Raw genomic sequence first — 21,088 nt, 5'->3', positions numbered from 1 at the left:
ACCATCTTCCCTGTCCCTGCTGAAGAAAAGCAGGCCCAAACCATGATGCTGCCACCACCATGTTTGACAGTGGGGATGGTGTGTTCAGGGTGATGAGCTGTGTTGCTTTTACGCCAAACATAACGTTTTGCATTGTTGCCAAAAAGTTCAATTTTGGTTTCATCTGACCAGAGCACCTTCTTCCACATGTTTGGTGTGTCTCCCAGGTGGCTTGTGGCAAACTTTAAACGACACTTTTTATGGATATCTTTAAGAAATGGCTTTCTTCTTGCTACTCTTCCATAAAGGGGCGGCCAGGTCTTGGTAGATTTGCAGTGGTCTGATACTCCTTCCATTTCAATATTATCGCTTGCACAGTGCTCCTTGGGATGTTTAAAGCTTGGGAAATCTTTTTGTATCCAAATCCGGCTTTAAACTTCTTCACAACAGTATCTCGGACCTGCCTGGTGTGTTCCTTGTTCTTCATGATGCTCTCTGCGCTTTTAACGGACCTCTGAGACTATCACAGTGCAGGTGCATTTATACGGAGACTTGATTACACACAGGTGGATTGTATTTATCATCATTAGTCATTTAGGTCAACATTGGATCATTCAGAGATCCTCACTGAACTTCTGGAGAGAGTTTGATGCACTGAAAGTAAAGGGGCTGAATAATTTTGCACGCCCAATTTTTCCGTTTTTGATTTGTTAAAAAAGTTTGAAATATCCAATAAATGTCGTTCCACTTCATGATTGTGTCCCACTTGTTGTTGATTCTTCACAAAAAAATACAGTTTTATATCTTCATGTTTGAAGCCTGAAATGTGGCAAAAGGTCGCAAAGTTCAAGGGGGCCGAATACTTTCGCAAGGCACTGTATATATGTATATACTGTATATTATTATTATTATTATATATTTTTTGAAAGTCAGAACCCGAAGTCCATATTGACCCCGTTCAAGGTCCGGATCGTGGTCTGCCAGTTGAGTATGGCTGGAATAGACATTCAATACAAGCAGTAGCCTCTAGATCTATTATAGATCAGCACATAGTAGTGAGAGAGAAGTTTTCTGAAGACAATGCCTTTTTTCAGGCCTCTTTGGATTTGTTTGTAAAAATGGCCGGTGTGCCGTGCTATACCGTACCTTCTTAGGTCCCAGACTCTGACAGAGTTACCGGCGGCGGCGTACAGGACAGAGCCGCTGGGGTTGAGTGCGATCTGGTTGATCTGGTTCTCTCCTGCCGGGATGGTGACAGTCCGGTTGGTGCTAGACGCACAGGCGTCGCCCGGGGTCACCTGACCAGAAGACCTGTAGAATACAGAGGCGTGGGTGTCAAATAAAGTTACCATATATGGGTGTAATAGATGTTATCATATATGGGTATAACAGATGTTACCATATATGGGTGTAATGGATGTTATGTATATTTGTATAGCCTATCAAAAACAGTTACGCGATTGACACTCACGTGAGGGTGCGGATGCACTTGGCTGAGTCTCGGATGTCCCAGACCTTGATGTAGGAGGTGGAGACGGTGAAGACCAGGCTGGAGCTGTAGCGGACTGACACCACATTGTTAGGGTGACCTGTCAGGGACATGATCTCCTGACCTGTCACTAGGTTCCACACCTTACACGTACGGTCTGGAAGGAGATGAGAGGAGAGGAAGAGGTGAGCACTGATCTCCACAATCATTTGCTCAAATCACATCACGAGAGCATCTGATTATATTTCTGTCTCAATTTCTGTGTCACAATGTCACTGGCAGAGTTTCTGTCTATCTACCTACGTCCCCTTAACACTAGTGGTGCCAGTCCAGTCACAATACTGTCAGCCCCATAACAACAACAACAATCTATCGGTCCTGTCCAGTACACATTTATCTCAAGTGACTAACTTTTGCTCAGTCTGTGAGACAGGAGACATTATTGATACATTGGACAATTGACCTTTGGAGCCGGTGAAGAGGAGGTCATCGGTAGAGTCAACACACAGCACGGCTTTAGTGTGACCCTCAGCCACGTGGACACACTGCAGTGTTGCTGACCGACTGCCCTTTGAGGAAGGCACTGGGTTGATCACCCCTCTGGGGAGGAAGAAACCATGCATGAAAATGTCAGTAGGGCTCAGAGAACGGGTAACCACCGTTTAAGGCTTCATATACTGCAGTAACACAGAAATAATTCAATACAAGATTAAACATGCGCCCAAAAGTCCACCACTACAGGCACACATGCATACCGTATACAGTACATAATGTACATGTACCCACTTGGCCAGTTAGCAACATGCTGCAAATCAAAATAAAAAGCTAACGAGAAGCCAGTGACAGTGTCCATCCACAAGCATGGTCAGGCTGACAAAAACTCAACCAAAAACTGAACAGAACCATCCAGAGATCCAGAGAAAGGACTACCTGTCAACCAAAGAGGAGCCTCTCTCCTCGCAGCTTACCACACATCAACACACTGGCAAGAAGGGAGACATTGTTGGCAACTGACAGAGATTTTCAATAGCTGTCCGTCCTTCTTCACTTTAACACAATCCTCCTACAATGGGCCAACCTTGCAAGTACTTTCAGTTGAGTCTTGTACAGTTATTGGGTGACAACAAAAAAACATTTGGTAGTCACAACAGGTAAGTCACTATAGCGTGACTACAAAAGTGAACAGAGGGAAAAAGGCCTACATATTGTAGTGTACATTTGGGAGAAGAAACGGTCCATTCTGTGGACAATTAATATTTTCTAAAGTCTAAATCTCACTAAAGGAGAGGTGACAACGTGTCCCGAGTGGCTTAGATGTGTCCCCTGACGTGAGAGAGTGTGCTCAACAATTCCAACACCTACCTAATGTTTATAGCTTACCTAATGTATGCAGCATACCTGTAAACAATACATTTGATTGGATATTTATTATATTATATTTGACTTCCAGAGCTTCCTTACAGTGGGGTCCCTAATTATTGGGTCCCTTGATAAAGGAGTAAAAAATAAAATAGTGTATAAAATAAATAATACAAATACTGAGCTGTTTTGGAGAACACATTGGGAGGGATATTAGAACAATCCTCCATACTGAATCTATCCAGATCCTTGATACCCTTTGTTTTTTTTCTTTATTACTTGTTAAACAAAATCTCTTCTTCTGAGCAATTGTATTAGTATTAAATAATATAACAGTACAACCAATTTGTCGCCCTGTCAGACGGACAAATCTGTTGCCTTGGCTACGTGAGCGGTTAGAGGGGAAGGAGGGGGGAGACGGGGTGCTGGCGTCAGAGTTCCTCGTATCACAGCTGAAACGGTGGACAGGGAGGCTGAGGCTGGGCGTCTGGCTGCTGGCATACATACATAAAGGATAAATCCGTTGCCTTTCTACTGTTTGTTTGTACAGTGTACTGTACAGGATCACACGCATACCAGTGGAAATGTGCATGCACATACACACGCACACAAGGACACAGAGGGACACACTTGCACACACACTACAGCTAGAATAGGCTAAAATAGATAAGCAGCTTTCATTGTTTGAAACTATCTACTTCTGTCTTCTCTGCATTCTGTAAGAACCCTGTCTAATCAACAATTAAGTGATAATGCCCGAGAATCCGGTGTTTGGAGGATATATGTGATTTGTTTCAGGAATCTAGGCATATGTCGCAAGTCACGACTTCACAGGAAAGACATTTTATATTTTTTTATTTATTTTTAATCAAAATGCCTTCTGGAACATGTGAATTTTCATGTGCCTTAATAACAAACTTGTATGCCATCTGTAAATAAGAATACAATTGTTAAATTATGAGCCTTGTTGGTTAACCTTTTGTGTGTAGGGGCAGTATTTTCGTTGTTGGCTAAAAAACATACCCATTTGAAACTGCCTATTTCTCAGCCCCAGAAACTACAATATGCATATAAGTGTCAGATTAGGATAGAAAACACTCTAAAGTTTCCAAAACTGTAAAAATATTGTCTGTGAGTATAACAGAACTGATATTGCAGGCGAAAACCTGAGGAAAATCCAATCAGGAAGTGCCTCTTATTTTGAAACGTCTCTGTTCCTATGCATCCATATCCTCCATTTAAAGGGATATCAATCCTTTTTCTATGGCTTCCCTAAGGTGTCAACAGTCTTTAGACATAGTTTCAGGCTTTAATTTTGAAAAATGAGCGTGAAAGATCACATTGTATAAGTGGATAGGTGGGGGCTCTCAGAGTGAGTTTTGCGCTACAGAGTAAAGTGGCCATTGTTTCTCCCTGGGTGTTACTGAAAAACGTACACATCCGGTTGATATATGATCAAATATATATTTTAAAAACAACCTGAGGATTGATTATAAAAAACGTTTGACATGTTTCTGTGGACATTATGGATATTATTTGGAATATACGTCTGCGTTGTCGTGACCGCTCTTTCCTGTGGATTTCTGAACATAACGCGACAAACAAACGGAGGTATTTTGGGTATAAAAAAAATCTTTATGGAACAAAAGGAACATTTGTTGTGTAACTGGGAGTCTCGTGAGTGAAAACATCCGAAGATCATCAAAGGTAAACGATTAATTTTCTATAGAATCGAGGTCAGGGTTTTGTGATGGTCACTCCAATACCTTGACTTTGTTGTCCTTAAGCTATTATGCCACAGCTTTGGAAGTATGCTTGGAAAGCACCCTCACAACATGATGCTGCGACCCCCATGCTTCACGATTGGGATGGTGTTCTTCGGCTTGCAAGCCTCCCCCTTTTTCCTCCAAACATAACGATGGTCATTATGACCAAACAGTTCTATTTTTGTTTCATCAGACCAGAGGACATTTCTCCAAAAAGTACGATCTTTGTCCCTATGTGCAGTTGCAAACCATAGTCTGGCTTTTTTTATGGCGGTTTTGGAGCAGTGGCTTCTTCGTTGCTGAGCTGCCCTTCAGGTTATGTCGATATAGGACTAATTTTCCTGTGGTTATAGATACTTTTGTACCCGTTTCCTCGAGCATCTTCACAAGGTCCGTTGATGTTGTTCTGGGATTGATTTGCACTTTTCGCACCAAAGTACATTCATCTCTAGGAGACAGAACGCTTCTCCTTCCTGAGCGGTATGATGGCTTTGTGGTCCCATGGTGTTTATACTTGCGTAGTATTGTTTGTACTGATGAACGTGTTACCTTCAGGCGTTTGGAAATTGCTCCCAAGGATGAACCAGACTTGTGGAGGTCTACAATTTTTTTCTGAGGTCTTGGCTGATTTCTTTTGATTTTTCCATGATGTCAAGTAAAGAGGCACTAAGTTTGAAGGTAAGCCTTGAAATACAACCACAGGTACACGTTCAATTGACTCAAATTATGTCAATGAGCCTATCAGAAGCTTCTAAAGCCATGACATAATTTTATGGAATTTTCCAAGCTGTTTAAAGGCACAGTCAACTTAGTGTATGTAAACTTCTGACCCAATGGAATTATAATAGTGAGTTATAAGTGAAATAATCTGTCTGTAAACAATTGTTGGAAAATGCACAAAGTAGATGACCTAACCGGCTTGCTAAAACTATAGTTTGTTAACCAGAAATGTATGGAGTTGTTGAAAAATGACTCCAACCTAAGTATATGTAAACTTCCGACTTCAACTGTAGAAGGCTTCTGTCAATTTGAGCTCGTCAGTCTGTGCTGGTAATCCTGTCGAAACACTGCTTTAAAAAAATATGTATTGTGTAGTGGAACTGCATAAGTGTTACTCTCCACTTTCTGGAGGATAAAGTTTTGAAATCAGTGGAATTAGAGTATGATAGCTAAAGAGATGGAGAAAATACCCATCTCTGGATTACATCTTCAAACTAAGGGCAATCGTGGTATGGCATCCGTGACAGGGAGACGCGTCCATCTTGCACGATGATGTATATGGGTAAGATAGACTAGGGTTAGCTTGCTACATTTTCAGATATTACACATTTATAATTTTGACAGAAAGAAGTTTCATTTCAAACTAAATATATTCTCCAAACACTGGCTTCAAGGGCATTATCACTTTTATACAACAGGTTACCAATATATTCCAATAATGATTGACATATTTTGTTTAAACACGTTATTTTGATTAATTTATTCATACTATTTCATCCTTCCACAATATATAGTCCATACAAATCTAGGGTTGCTACCCAAGCCGACTGGTCATTAATTTCGGTTCGGTTGCCAGAGACTTGGACTTTTTGTTCTGTATCTATGGATACGACCCAGTCGTTCATTCTAAATGCACTGGCTGGCACCATTCTTATCCCTTGCTTGCTAGCTAGCCAACTACTAATTTACAGTCACGTCAAACAATGCAGTCAGAAAACAACAAAGTAGCAGCATTTGCATTTGTTTAAGCTGTTTTCTATTGACATTTATTTGGATACATCCATAACAATGAGCTAATGAGATGCGATTTCACCTGGCATAGAAAATGTGCTCTCTCGTCAGGACACTGTTGTTCAGAGGAGCTAGCCAACAACACAGCTAACACAATCACTTCAAGTTGAATCCTGAAAGACTGCTTTCTATTGACATTACTTTGTATATATCCATAAAAATTATGACAGCTGATTCATGATGTCGACTGGCTGATAAACGCTGCTTGCCTGTCTGTCTCTTCCCAACTAACGACACATTGATTACTATGGGACAGCTGGAGACCGAATTTGAATATTGAAACAATGTTGCAAATTTCAGAGTCAGACAGCAAGGTTTATACAAATCTCCGCTGTTAAAAACTAAATGTTAGTCTAAAAGAAATGTGAGATAATCTAGATGCTATTTATAGTGGAGATCAAGTGTATAAATTGCCTGGCTGGGCTGATGAGACAGTGGATTGCAGATGGAACAGAGTAAATAGCCGGTGGTAACTTGTGAAATAGACACCGTCTGGAATGCGGTTTTAACCAATTAGCATTCAGGATTAGAACCAACCGTTGTATACGGCTCTGCACTCATTTCTGAGACTTTTCATGCTCATCACATGTGGTCCTGAGAACTGATCAGGGAAATAATGTTTGCTCACTCAGCATGGTTCCCCGCTGGATACCAATATATAGGATTTATATATCGTAGCCAAATTTGCAACAGAGGGTTTGGAGAGGCTGAGAGGGCCAAGTTGAACACTGAATTAACTTGCCAAATTAAAAATAGATTTAAGAAATAGAAGTTAATTGTTTAATCTCAGTCAAAAGGGATATAGAAACAAAATTAGCTATATTTCTCAAGAACGCGTCAACTACTTGACATTCGGTGTAGAACTTGGCAGGGTAAGGTTATTATTTCCATCACACCAAGCAAAGAGAATTGTTGATTTAGAATAGATAACACCACATACTTTCTGAGGTGGGAAATTCAGAAAGGGGGCGATAAGTATAATTTGCAAGAGCTGTTGGAAAAAGTTGTGCTTTTGGCCTCCGGACACGAGAGCTTCGCTAGTCTCTTACTGTTTGATCTCCTTGACCTTAGCCGCCAATTGTGTCTTGTCATAGGTCTTCCTGCGAGAGAGCGGCGAGGGCTCTGGAACTCTTTTTTCCGCCCCTGAGGAGGAGGCAGGTCTGGAGCCGGAACAAACATTTAGTTTTCATTAGCACCACACAACACCATCCAAAGACAACACAAGACAAAACATAAGGAACAAAAATGACAACAATGTAAGACTATAAACTAAAGTATAAATGAAACAATATTGGAGGCGGTGAACATGCATTACACACATACCACACTGTTACCTGATATTCAGTCCCAATATAGACGTTCCTCCTTCACCCAAATCTTGTGTTTTATAAGGACACCGGTGTAGCATTAGGGCTACATTGTGTCACACTGAAATCAGTCCCCAGCACTATATCTTATGTGGTCAAGTCAAACTAAAATTGGTATTGCTGCTCAAAACATACGTAGAAAGCCAATGTGCGCTATTGGTTAGTTTTATTAGCTCTTTCTGATGCTTTGACAGGATGCAAATGTTAAGGATTAATATTGTGTAGAGTTGACATAGCTGTGCCATAAGCCTATTGCAATTGAGAATTGCATCTAGCGAGAGAACATGAGATCTGCATGCCCATACTGTACATGCCTCATAATCATAGTGTGTGTGTGTCTGCCTGTCAGTAGTAGCCTTGATGGTTTAGTGTTATAACAGCTGCTACATGCTAATTGACAAATATACTAAAGGGTTACATGTTGGTTTCTACTGGCTAGGAGACTTGCAGGTGAATAGAGGAGATTTAAAGACCATGTCAGGCAAAGTGGAAAGGGAATAAGCAGCAGCTGTATCAACATGCAGAAAGCAGGGGGTTAGCAGGTTAGCTAGCTAGCACACGGAGGCCCGGACTTACATGCTGCCCATCTTAGAGGACAAGCCGGGAGAATGAGCCATATAGTCCCTGTCCCTGACTGACGAGCCAATGGGGGTCTCAGGATCTCTGCCCTCTTCTGGAGTTTCAACCAATGGGAGACAGGGGGAGGAGAAATCGGCAGAAGGCGTGTCAGGGACGGAGTCACTTTTGGCGTAGAGCAGCTCCATCTGAGTGGTGGTTCTCCTACGAGCCTGGGTGGGGAGAAACACACTCAGTTCATAATACACACAAACACGCACCCACACACAAATGTCCCCACAAGGATAGTAAAACAATGATACACAGGCTAATAGGCTGAGAATGGTACCTTGCTCCTTGTTTTGGCCTCTCCACAGAGTTTCATTAGATCTGATGTCAGAGAGCTGTAACAAGGAAGTAGAATATATGAGCTAACATACTTTAAAAAAAATAAAACAGGCAACAACAAAAAAAGTCAAATGTTCACTATTTTTGGGTCATTTGAGTGAACTCTCTCTTTAATACTTACTGTCCGTCTGTTGCAGGACTCTGGGTGAATTCGTCACTGCTGCTGTCATCCCCATTCTCTGTGAAATCAAAGTACTAAAATGTCAGTTGAACTGTATGTCAGAGCCAAACAACATCCATAGCAAATGCATTTTTTGTTGTTGTGTGTTATGGCTAAATACCAACAAACTTAAGTCAGTTCTGTCTAGTAGTCCAAATACCTGCCAATCGTCCAACCAAACATGGTACAAGGGTAAAACCGTTTATTGAACCAAACCTTGTGCTATTACTATGTTGGCTACAAACAGACAACAATATGTGGTTATGTTAACAATATGTGGTTTATATTATTGAATAAGGTAATGGTGGTAATAATGAACAAGGAGAAGCGGATGAAGACGCTGTCAGCGCAGCGCCATGCCGTCTATAAGAAATTGCCTCAAAAGACCTGAATAGATCAGGTCCTTGTTCAGTCACTGAGAGGGAAGGGTTGACAAGGTTCAGGGGTCGAAAGGGTGAGAGGGTAAAAGAGGTCAGATGTGAGGGGTTATGAAAAGGAGGGAAAACCGAGATGAGCTGCTCCCGGGGCAGTGTGCTTTGCCTAGAGGGTCCTACTGAGACAAAACAACCAGGTAAATGGCAGGGGTCCTCTACAGATACAGTACAGTAGTTATATTATCAGAGGCGACAGTATAAAGCATGGTGGCTGTAGCACATGGTGTGAAAGTATTTTACCTTTATTTAACTAGGCAAGTCAGTTAAGAACAAGTTCTTATTTTCAATGACGGCCTAGGAACAGTGGGTTAACTGCCTTCAGGGGCAGAACGACAGATTTGTACCTTGTCAGCTCGGGGATTTGAACTTGCAACCTTTCGGTTGCTAGTCCACCACTCTAACCACTACCCTGCCGGAGTTATATGAGCAGGTGCTAGAAAGCATGGTGGGAAGAAAAGAAAGGGGGGGGGGGGGGGGTCAGCTAACATACGGAGGGAGGTTTTGAAGACAGCAGCATTGCACCTCATGCACCCGCTCATGTTGTTGAGTTAGTTTCCAGGAGGGGGACCCATGCATTCATATAAACATATATATAGAGAGAGTCTGGTGTCTGTTACTTACCCACTGGCATGTTACCTAGCTCTGTATCCATTAAGGCACCATGGGCGGGGCAAAAAGAAAAAAGGCAACACACAAATCAAAAACACATTCAGTCATTCACCCGTAATCAAAACCAAATCAGGTCTAAAGGAAAGAAAGAGCAAGAGTGCAAGATCGACTATTCAAAAAAAAGATGTCCTCCTCCACAGACGCTGGTCATACAGAACTGTCATACAGAACCTTATTCCACTGTCAGCGCAATAACAAAACGTCAACTCCATAACAAAACGTCAACTCCATAACAAAACGTCAACTCCATAACAAAACGTCAACTCCATAACAAAACGTCAACTCCATGACAAAACGTCAACTCCATAACAAAACGTCAACTCCATGACAAAACGTCAACTCCATAACAAAACGTCAACTCCATAACAAAACGTCAACTCCATAACAAAACGTCAACTCCATGACAAAACGTCAACTCCATAACAAAACGTCAACTCCATAACAAAACGTCAACTCCATAACAAAACGTCAACTCCATGACAAAACGTCAACTCCATAACAAAACGTCAACTCCATAACAAAACGTCAGCTCAATAAAAAAATAAAAAAAAGGGCAAAAATAAATAATGGACTTGTGTGATTATTCATCTCACAGCCAGAATCTATTGAAGAGGCCACAAGCAAAAAGCAACTCAACAATCCCCCATCATGCATTAGACCACCATCTCCCAGTCTTGGTACTGGAGGTCCAACCAGTAGCTTTCACTCCAGGTCCAATAGAATCTCAACAACATTCAGGCCACAGACAGTTATGTTTTGAATTATACATACTTCTGGGTCTATCATCCATTGAGTAACCAACCATTTATTTTTGGGCTAGCAAGACCTGGGAGTGTTGTGGGCTTGATTTACGGACCTCCTGTAGCAGGGGTTGAGAGGGTCAGGGTCAAGGCCCTGGACTGAACTATACATGTATCTTGCAGGGTGTGTGGCTGGCAGGCTGGACGATTGGAGTTAGGGCTGTTACCTTGTAGAGCATTCCCCAGCAGGGCATCCAGTTCGGGGTTAAACTCTGCTTTCTCTTTCAGCATGTGGAACAGCAGCTGGTTCTGAGTGGCGCTGGTGATCTCTGTCTGCTTCAGCCTGCCCTCCATCACCTTCACCTGGGACTCCTTCTGGGCTGCCTGCAGACCCTAGGATAGGGAGGAGGTCAAAGGTCATAGGTCAGCTATAAGAAGGGTCACTAAAGGTCAGCTATACGAGCTATGATTGTGTGTAATACTGTACACAAAATACTGTACACAAAATATGAATACACAAGGAGGGTGCTTGTACATGTACACACAGAACTAAACACATTAACTATCGTAGAAACTGACTTAATTGGGTACATGTGGAACCTGGGTTTAAAGTGCGACTGAACCAAAAAAAGCAAGATAGGCTATCCAAAGTCAAACCAACTTTGCCACGGTCGCACACCGGCTGACGGAAGCTAATTGGCGAAAGAAGTTGGCTAGCTCGCTAGCTAGACTAGGCTTCTTCCAGACACAAGACCTGGTGAGACTTATCTAGAAGGGTGAGTGACCGTAACTGTGTACTGTTCTGGCAGAGTGAAAGTACAAACGCTTCCCACTTTCGAACACACACACACGCACACACACGCACACATCAAAGCACACGTCCAAAACCCAAATCTTGTTCTCAATCGCATTTCCTAATGAGGATCATTGAAACCGAGGCTGAATCAGGTCGTTCAGCCCACCTTTAAACTAAGTCAACTCCAGGAGAAGACGACGGCATAAGAGATTGGGGAGAGACTACGGAGGGACAGGTAAAGGGCAGTAAGTTAGTTACCTTGTTGATGGCCATAGAAATAAAGTGGTCCATCAGGAAACGGGCTTCTGTTAGGGTGCAGGAGCTGATCACTGCGGACACATCCACCGTGTCAACCTCCTCCTGCAAATGCATAATCAGATGGTTAGGAAAAACGTGTTACTCAGAGAGTCATGGGTTAGTGTTTGATTTGTTTGGCCAGATTTGTGCTGCTTGAATTTGGCCGTGGTTGTATCTCAACTTTTATGTGGCTTCCTCTCCTTGATTATTATTATTTTTTTACAGCTAATGCCAGCTTTTTGTCTGTCTGACCTTGGCCTCCTCCATCTGCATAATGTTGGCCTGGCAGTCTGCGATGCTGTCGTTGATGTAATCGATGTTGGCCATCAGGGTGTCCACTTCCTCGTTGAGGGGAAACACCACCTTCTCTTCCTCAGACCCCTCCCCCGCCAGCCTGTCCCTCTTTCTGGTCACCTTCTCCCTCCTCTTGGTCAGCTCCTCACGTTGCTGTGGAAGGGAGGAGGGATGGAGGGGGGAGTGGAGGAGGAGGTATGGGGGAAGAGAGAGAGAGGAGGCAGGGAAAGGGTGGTAGAGGACGGAGCAGGGGAATAAGGAGGAGTTTGCCAAACGTTTTCAATGTTAATTGCTAATTATGCTAATGTAGAGTAATATATTAGGTCTGTAAACTATATTCACCAAATGAAAAGATGTGTGAATGGCATTTAATGCTTACCTTGAGCAGGCGGTTCATGTCGGCCTCCATGTTGGATATGGTCATCCTCTGCATGATGACATCAGAGATACGGCGCTCCAGAGACTGCCACTTCACTTTGGCCACTCTGGTGGAATATATGCCCGTTGACCGTCTGTAGTAGGACCTGTCACACACACACGTGCACACACACAAGTTTGAGGCATGTTCACTCTACGGTACGGCAACGCAGGTCTCAAGCTATGTGTTTTTTAACTGCAAAAGCCATACTGATTGCTCGACAATATATAATATGGTGTACCATGCAGTGTAATGCAGCAACACACATCAAAACGGTATTACGGTGACCCGTTGTCCAGTCCCTACCTGGTTCCGTTAGGTGCGGTGGATCCAGAGGATTGCAAGCGTCCTGAGGGGGGTCGGTGGGAGGAGTCCTGGAGGGCCTCTGGTAAACTCACCTTCCTGCTGGTCACCTTACCAGACATAGGTCTGGCCTGCCTCCTCAGTGCAGTTACCTGGTAGATAAGATAGATAGATAAGACAGACAGACAGACACGTAAGTCACCAGAGCCACCACCTGATGCTGAAGTTGATCTCAATAGAATAGTACAAGTCTGGCTTGATATCTGATTCACTAAACTGTTTGTTGTTTTCAGTGCCCTTGAGAAGTCTTGAACTCTAATTAATACAAAGATGCCATTGGTAGCCTACTCTCTCTGTACCTCTGCTCTCAGACTCTGGCCAATGGCTCCTACAACTTCCTAATTCCAGGTACCAAAGGTCAAATAGAATTTTGGGGAAAAAGCTTTTCGTTTTCTCATCCTAAAACTTTAAAATTCCTTGAACTTAGATCCAACTAGATGAGAGTTAGTGATTCGTTGCAAGGATGTGTGTAACTGCTTCTAGTCTTGGGTAATTGTAAAGTATACAGCACTTCGGTATACTACATTATTTTTTCCCTTTTGAAAATACCATTGCCCCCTTTAGTAAATATCATTGTGTGGCTCGGATCAATAAAAAAATATATTAAAAAAATCAGTTTGGGCCTCAACTTACTGTTGCAAGTTAGAATAGTAGAATACACAAGGTGCCATTTCGAAATGTGGTTGTGCATCAACGGTTTCTCTTGTAATGTCAGTCACTAGGTAGGTTTCCGTCTAATTTGTGACAGATTTTCATGTGAATATTCAAAAATATATATATAAAATAAGATGCACATTTTACACCAGAGAGGTGTTTCCTTCAAACTGACTTTTTGCATATAAAAGGCTGTGCAGGATTACATAATGCACATAAATGACGTTTTCCTCTAAATAGCATGTACCGAATGAAAAAACTAAATCTAATTTTCACTGATGGTTTTGTCAAAAAAACTGTTGCGTTATATAACAAATTTGCCCACTCTGGTCTTGGCACCTTCTCTTTAACCAACAGCTTGCAGCTACAGATACAGGCTACCTACATTAACAGATTATTATGGATAAGAGGGATATTATTTGTATTCGTCAAAGGGCAGCCAAGCATCGATCATCAATGTCACTAGAATAAGACCCTTGATATTTATATATTGGAAAGGAACATCAAGATCGTCACTGTGCACTTTCATCACCCTGCGAAGTTAATCATCATTTATTTCATCTGTAGCCTAATAAACTGCATGCTTTCCCGAGTCGTAACTGGAAGGACACACAACATATTATTGCGTGACTCCAAATTTACCTCGATATGATTGTTATTGTATCGATATTTGCGCATAAAGGCACTTCCATCGATATTTCGGCGTTTCATGTTTCCATCAGCCCAGTCGTGACTTTTTTCATGCGTCAGGTAATTTATTTGCATGAAATGATTGGCTGGAAACCTGCTTACTGATAGTCAATTGGCACATCTCAGCTAAAACAATGTTAGATCGGTAAGTTAATCTAGCAGCCAGCTATCTAAATGTAGTAATCATGGTCGAATTACCGGCTGGGGGGGACCCCCATTGATTCTGTTAGTCAGTCTCACTCAGATATATTAAAAACTGCAAACATTTCTCGGATGCACATGTGAGTACAGACTCGCGAGCAACTGCGGCCCCTCATGATGACTTCAGATTTTTTTGTGTGGCCCCCACCCCTATCCCTGCTCTATGTGGAGGCCCCAAGATGGCTGTTCATGTTGCTCACCTCCTCAGTCTTCCTACGCAGTATGAGCTCCTGTTGTCTCTTCTGGGCCTCCAGTAGCTTCAGCTGGTGCTGTGGAAAACACATTAACATTGCCTTCAGTAATGCCAGTAGCATTAAGTTGCCATTTTTTTTTGCTTAACTGGTCCAATAACACATCTGGTTCAAGACAGCCCAAACCAGACTAGAAATAAGTATAACAACATCAGGCTGACTTGATACCGAACCGTACTCACTGGATAAAGAGCTATAAGAAAACAGTTTGGGTCGGCATGATGAAAAGCAGGGCGGGGCTACATGAGGTGGACAGTGTGATGAGGAAGTACAGTTGTGGTACTGAGGAACCAGACTTATGGGTCCCCGTGGTTCACCTCCTGTTTGCGCTGGTCCTTCCTGAGGCTGGCGATCTCTCTGCTCCTCCTGGACTCTGTCCTTCTGTTCTTCTCCTGCTGCTCCTTCATCTGCTTCATCAGACGAACCTGACAGCCAACCAGGTCACATTTGGATCAATATCAGTAACCCAGCCGTTGATGTTCAACGTCCGTATGTAGAAAAGAATATGAAATATGATGTTGACTGAGTGGTGACTCAAAAAAACGCAGTTGGAATATTGTATCGATAAATATCTTTACGATGGCAATGTCACGATTAGCTGACAGCGGGTGTGGTCAGTCATGGTCATGGCTGTGGTCAGTCATGGTCATGGTTGTTGTCAGGTACAAGTACGTCTTCTTTCTACCTTTGTCTTCTTCATCTCCGTGACGTCCAGTTGGAGCTTCTTGAGCTGTGTCTCGTACTTTGATTGGTTCTTGAGGAGGCGTGTGTGTTCCTTCTGGGCTGACTGTAGCTTCTGTAGCTCCTTATTCATGAGACTTAGCTTCTTCTCATACCCCTGCTTGATCTTCTTAGCCTTATCGTCGTTGCACGTCTCCACCGAGCCTGAAGGGGGCGTCAAAAACAAGACGGAAAAACAGAGGAAATAAGCTGAAAAATCATAGGTTGCCATCCCTCCTAGAGAATTACTGGGTATGCAGGCTTTTGCTAGCCCTGCTACACCTGATTCTACTAGTCTGCTGCTCATAAGGACCTTGATTAGCTGAATCTGTGCGTTAGAGTCGGATTGAAAATGTTGACCACCCCTGCCTTAATTCAACAGAGGGAAACCCCACACTTTTTTATAGGGGGTGTTTGTTCAATAGCCCAATGTTCTAAAGAACCAGGACAAAATAAAAACTATTCACACTTCTCTGGTAGACTACAGACCAGCAACGGCTGTATGCATATCCAATAGCTATGTAATCCCAGTGTCCAGGTCATACATGAGACTTACCCATGTTCTGCAGCACCTTGTCCCTCTCCAGCTGTGTGTCTCTGATCTTGCTCTGCAGCATCATCAGTTTCTGTTCGTACTGCTGCTTGAGCGTGTGCAGACGCCTCTGGCTGTTCTCCAGCTCGTCGATCAGCTTCTGCTTGATGGCAATTTCACATGTAATGTTGGCCAGGTCCGCCTGGAAGTTTTCTGGTGGGGAAAGTCACATTGATTCATGTGGGTTCAAATCATAGATATACATGTCCACTAGATGTCCCTTCTATATTTCCTATTTCTACAATTAGGCCATTTTACCTTTCTCATCTGATTCCGAGTCTGAATCATCAGAGCTCTCCTCCACATCCATCTCCTCCTCTTCCTCATCGTCCTCTTCCTCGTGGTCACTCCCCTCCTGCCCCTCCTGAGAGCACAAACAAAATTAGAATAGAACACAGAATTATCCGGTGTCAGAAAAACGGGGTGGGAAAAACACACGTGTCTTGTAATTATTGCTGGGACGATAAACCGAAAATGACCGTCATTACATTCCTCTTACCGAAACATTTTGCGTATGTCGGTCATTTTGCTTCTCAACGTTCCTGTAGATTGTTCTAAAACCATTATGCGGTCAACAGTAATAGCCTTTGCATTATGTTGTTTCCTGCTATGAAAGTATCTGCCGGTCTACGTTTTGCTGTCGGCTGACTGTAGTGAGCCGTGTGGGGTTTCCCTCTGTTGAATTAAGGCTGGGGTGGTCAACATTTCCAATCCGACTCTAACGCACCGATTCAGCTAATCAAGGTCCTTATGAGCAGCAGACTAGTAGAATCAGGTGTGGCAGGGCTGAAGCAAAAGCCTGCATACCCAGTAATTCTCGAGGAGGGATGGCAACCTATGATTTTTCAGCTTATTTTCTCTGTTTTTCCGTCTTGTTTTTGACGCCCCCTTCAGGCTCGGTGGAGACGTGCAACGACGATAAGGCTAAGAAGATCAAGCAGGGGTATGAGAAGAAGCTAAATCTCATGAATAAGGAGCTACAGAAGCTACAGTCAGTGAGCGAGCCACTCCCTCTCCCCACTGTGCGCACGGAGGAGGGAGAGATGCATTCTGAGAAGCACAAGCATTATGACTGTTGTTTAAACTGCAATTGCAGTTTTTATCGTTGTATTTATTGCTAGAGCAAAATAGTTATGTTTATCACAATATTACTTTTTGTCCATATCAACCAGCTATAGCACCTCCCCAATAAATAAGTTATCGCTGGGGCCTCCCGAGTGCCGCAGCAGTCTAGGGCACTGCATCGCCGTGCTTGAGGTATCACAACCGGCCGTGATCGGGAGTCCCATAGTGCGGCCGCATGATTTGACCTTCGCCTCCCGAGCCTTTTGGGGAGTTTGAAGATTGAAATTGGGGAGAAAAAGGGGGTAACAAAAATGTAAAAAAATATTGCTGATTTATCGTTATTGCAACAAAACAAAAAAAATCCATATCGCCCAGCTCTATCATTTGACTAATAGGTTGTCAATCATACCGTCTCAGGCTCCTCATTGGACCGCTCAGTCAGCTCTTTTTCTGTCCCATTGTCTTGGTCGTTGTCGGGGACTTCCTCCTTGACAACACTAGTAGGGAACAACAGAGGGGCAAGGTGAGACAACATTGAGCTAATGTTCAATATTATTTTTTTCTATATCTTCAAAAATAAAGTATGTTAATAAAGCTCATGATAAGGCCATTGATGGTGGATGAAAACAGAACCAATAACTTTGTTCCCATCATATCTGTCTGTCGGTGTGAGCAAATTGAAAGAAACTAGTGAACATAGGAAGAACTGAAGGAACTGAACTCAGGTTTCCCTTCTGGTCTGGCAACTGCCTGTCAAACAAAACAAAATGGTTGTTTAGAAGAAGTGAGGGATGGAAATGGCAGGGAGGTTAAGGGAGGGGGACCTGTGAACAAACCTGCCATTTTCCTCCTCTACTAACTCCTCCTCCCTCTCTCTCTCTTCCAGCAGCTGCTGGAGCCTTCAGTGAGAGGTCAAGGTCAAAGGTCACAGGTGAGAGGACAGGGGAGAGAGATGTGACAAGGAAGGAAGGAAGGAAGGAAGGAAGGAAGGAAGGAAGGAAGGAAGGAAGGAAGGAAGGAAGGAAGGAAGGAAGGAAACTAGGGAGTACAGAGAAGAGGAAGGAAAATAAGTCATAGGGAAAAATATAGAGATCACAAACTGCTACTCACCATGGCCGCACATTGTCATACAATAATAAAAAAAAAACATACATTTTTTAACAAGAAAACAAAGAATTTGGTCCTACAATTAACTATGATCACTCTTTACCTCTTCTTCTTCTTCCTCTCCTTCTTCTTGAGTTTTTCCAGGTCTTTCTTTGCCATCTCGATGATGTCGGAGGCCTCCTTCTCGGGGGCCAGGAGGGCAGGGGAGAAGGTTCCGGGGTAAAAAGACTGCCGTGAAGAGACACGGGACAGGTTCTTACGAAGGTTCTCATTCACAGATTCACTCTCCAGGAGTTTGGCTCTACGGGGAATAACAGTGAAATTTAATTAAAACGTCAGTTTCTGACATATTCCTAAAGCTCAATATTGTCTATATGCTATGATAGGTCATGTTCAGTAGGGAGAAAACACTTTGTTTTACCTCTAGGTCCTTAAGTACTGTATGCAGACAGAAAAGTATACCTGAGATCCTCAATCTCTTTGATGTAGCTCTGGATCATGTTCCCAATCTCTTCACTCCCCTCACCTGAGAACAAACAGGAAACCCTTAGCAAACACACATCTAAACTTTATTTTTATTTTTACAATGAACAGGGTCATAAGCACACCTTCACCTGCCCTGGCCAGGACCTGGTTGGCCTGGTCACTGAGGTACTGTGTGAGTCTGGCCCTCTGTGCGTCAATGGTCTCCTGCATGGCCTTGACCCTGATCCTCAGGTTGCTGTTCTCTGTCTGCAGCATGCTGTTCTCATGGAACATGTCGTTGATGCTCTCCATACCGTCCTCACCCACCATACGCTTACCCTGCCAGAGGAGAATGGGTTCAGACAGAATTATCATTATCAAGTCATTAAGGGCAATTTATTTACGTCATGCCTCCGTTTCATATGGTTCGTTTTTTTCAATTGTCTCTCTCTCACCGTCCTGTACTCCATGAGTTCCATCTGTAGCCTGGCGATCTCTGTCCTGAGAGCAGAGATCTGCTGGGAGGCCTTGTCCTGGTTCACCATCACCTTGTTCTTAATGTTCCTGGCTCTGTTGGCATACTTCAGTGCATTCAGGGTCTCCATAAAGTCCCGGTCAGACGGGCTGATGCACGCTATCATCATCGTTTGGCTGAGAGAGGGGAAGGATATGGGAGGAGAAAAATGTGGATTTACAAAAGAAACACAGAGAGAAGCAATCTGTAGTTCAGATGGATATGGTTGCTTGTAGCAACTGTGTTGCAGACATCTAATAATTACTTTATCAGCTAACAAAAAGGATTTAGTTTGACATGCACACCAACCAACTGGGACACCAACCCTGACAGAAAGAGAGGGAGAAAGGCTTGACCAATTGCACACAGACCTATTTCCACCCAAGGAGTCCTGTAGAAGCCGGGTGAGTTTGGAGTCTCTGTAAGGCACATGTGTGGATCGCTTGCTTCGGTCTCCCAAAGCACTGATTACATTTCCAAGAGCAAGCTGTAGTTTGGAAGAGATGACCAAGAAATACCACACAACAAAACAGATATTGAAGGTTATTTCCAGAAACATTCTGGTTCAAGGACTCTATTTATGTCCATACTGGGCTGATATGAGTTTGAAGTAGCCACCCTTTGCACACTCTTGGCATTCTCTCAACCAGCTTCACCTGGAATGCTTTTCCAACCGTCTTGAAGGAGTTCCCACATATGCCGAGTACTTCTTGGCTGCTTTTCCTTCACTCTGCGGTCCAACTTATCCCAAACCATCTCAATTGGGTTCTTGTCGGGTGATTGTGGAGACTAGGCCATCTGATGCAGCACTCCATCACTCTCCGTCTTGGTCAAATATCCCCTACACAGCCTGGAGGTGTGTTGGGTCATTGTACTATTGAAAAACAAATGATAGTCCCACAAATCCCAAACCAGAAGGGATGACGTATCGCTGCAGAATGCTGTGGTAAACATGCTGGTTAAGTGTGCCTTGAATTCTAAATAAATCACAGACAGTGTCACCAGCAAAACACCCCCACACCATCACACCTCCTCCTCCATGCTTCATGGTGGGAAACACACACGCATAGATCATCTGTTCACCTACTCTGTGTCTCACAAAGACAAAGCGGTTGGAACCAAAAATCTAAAAATTTGGACTCATCAGACCAAAGGACAGATTTCCACCTTTCTAATGTCAATTGCTCGTGTTTCTTGCAACAAGCCAGTCTCCTCTTCTTATTGGTGTCCTTTAGTAGTGGTTTCTTTGCAATTTGACCATGAAGGCATGATTAACGCAGTCTCCTGATGTTGAGATGTGTCTGTTACTTAATCTTTGTGAAGCAATAATTTGGGATTCAATCTGAAGTGCAGTTAACTCAAATGAACTTATCCTTTGCAGCAGAGGTAACTCCTGGTCTTCCTTTCCTGTGGAGGTCCTAATGAGAGCCAGTTACATCACAGCGCTTGATGGTTTTTGCAACTGCACTTGAAGAAACTTTTAAAGGTCTTGAAATTTTACGCATTGACTGACCTTCATGTCTTTTGCTTTTGTCGTTTCTCTTTGCTTATTTGAGCTGTTCTTGCCATAATATGGACTTGGTCTTTTACCAAATAGGGCTATCTTCTGTATACCACCCCTACCCAACACAACTGATCGGCTCAAACGCATTAAGAAGGAAAGAAATTCCACAAATGAACTTTTAACAAGGCACACCTGTAATTTAAATGTATTCCAGGTGACTACCTCATGAAAGCTGGTTGAGAGAATGCCAAGAGTGCGCAAAGCTGTCATCAAAGACAAAGGTTGGCTACTTTGAAGACTTTTTTGGTTACTACATGATTCCATATGTGTTATTTCATAGTTTTGATGTCTTCACTAGTATTCTACAATGTAGAAAATAGTAAAAAAAATAAAGAAAAACCCTAGAATGAGTAGGTGTGTTCAAACTTTTGACTGGTACT

The 21,088-nt window shown here is 43.0% G+C and overlaps 1 protein-coding gene across 8 annotated transcripts in view; it reads right to left on the bottom strand.

Annotated features, from left to right (window-relative positions):
• Positions 1-21,088, bottom strand: part of LOC110524456 (kinesin-like protein KIF21A) — a 62,204-nt gene that overhangs the window by 10,126 nt on the left and 30,990 nt on the right. For 2 of the 8 annotated variants that reach the window (XM_036979468.1, XM_036979464.1), the window contains exons 7-30: positions 19,516-19,631; positions 19,086-19,281; positions 18,780-18,969; positions 18,628-18,691; positions 18,269-18,466; positions 17,468-17,555; positions 16,252-16,357; positions 15,958-16,146; positions 15,367-15,566; positions 14,999-15,106; positions 14,631-14,699; positions 12,829-12,977; positions 12,484-12,628; positions 12,063-12,257; positions 11,772-11,873; positions 10,945-11,110; positions 9,930-9,950; positions 8,836-8,893; positions 8,656-8,710; positions 8,328-8,539; positions 7,434-7,544; positions 1,932-2,068; positions 1,451-1,625; positions 1,126-1,290 (exon numbers count right to left, since the gene is read on the bottom strand). In XM_036979468.1, coding sequence (XP_036835363.1) covers positions 1,126-1,290; positions 1,451-1,625; positions 1,932-2,068; positions 7,434-7,544; positions 8,328-8,539; positions 8,656-8,710; positions 8,836-8,893; positions 9,930-9,950; positions 10,945-11,110; positions 11,772-11,873; positions 12,063-12,257; positions 12,484-12,628; positions 12,829-12,977; positions 14,631-14,699; positions 14,999-15,106; positions 15,367-15,566; positions 15,958-16,146; positions 16,252-16,357; positions 17,468-17,555; positions 18,269-18,466; positions 18,628-18,691; positions 18,780-18,969; positions 19,086-19,281; positions 19,516-19,631 — 3,215 coding nt within the window. Of the gene's footprint in view, positions 1-1,125; positions 1,291-1,450; positions 1,626-1,931; positions 2,069-7,433; positions 7,545-8,327; positions 8,540-8,655; positions 8,711-8,835; positions 8,894-9,929; positions 9,951-10,944; positions 11,111-11,771; positions 11,874-12,062; positions 12,258-12,483; positions 12,629-12,828; positions 12,978-14,630; positions 14,700-14,998; positions 15,107-15,366; positions 15,567-15,957; positions 16,147-16,251; positions 16,358-17,467; positions 17,556-18,268; positions 18,467-18,627; positions 18,692-18,773; positions 18,970-19,085; positions 19,282-19,515; positions 19,632-21,088 lie in introns of all 8 variants that reach the window. The other 6 variants (XM_036979447.1, XM_036979454.1, XM_021604143.2 and 3 more) reach the window with 5 other exon arrangements.

Source organism: Oncorhynchus mykiss, chromosome 1 (assembly GCF_013265735.2).
Source record: "Oncorhynchus mykiss isolate Arlee chromosome 1, USDA_OmykA_1.1, whole genome shotgun sequence".
Lineage (NCBI taxonomy): Eukaryota > Metazoa > Chordata > Actinopteri > Salmoniformes > Salmonidae > Oncorhynchus > Oncorhynchus mykiss.
The sequence above is the reverse complement of the archived record's forward strand: the minus strand, read 5'-3'. Positions and strand labels throughout refer to the sequence as shown.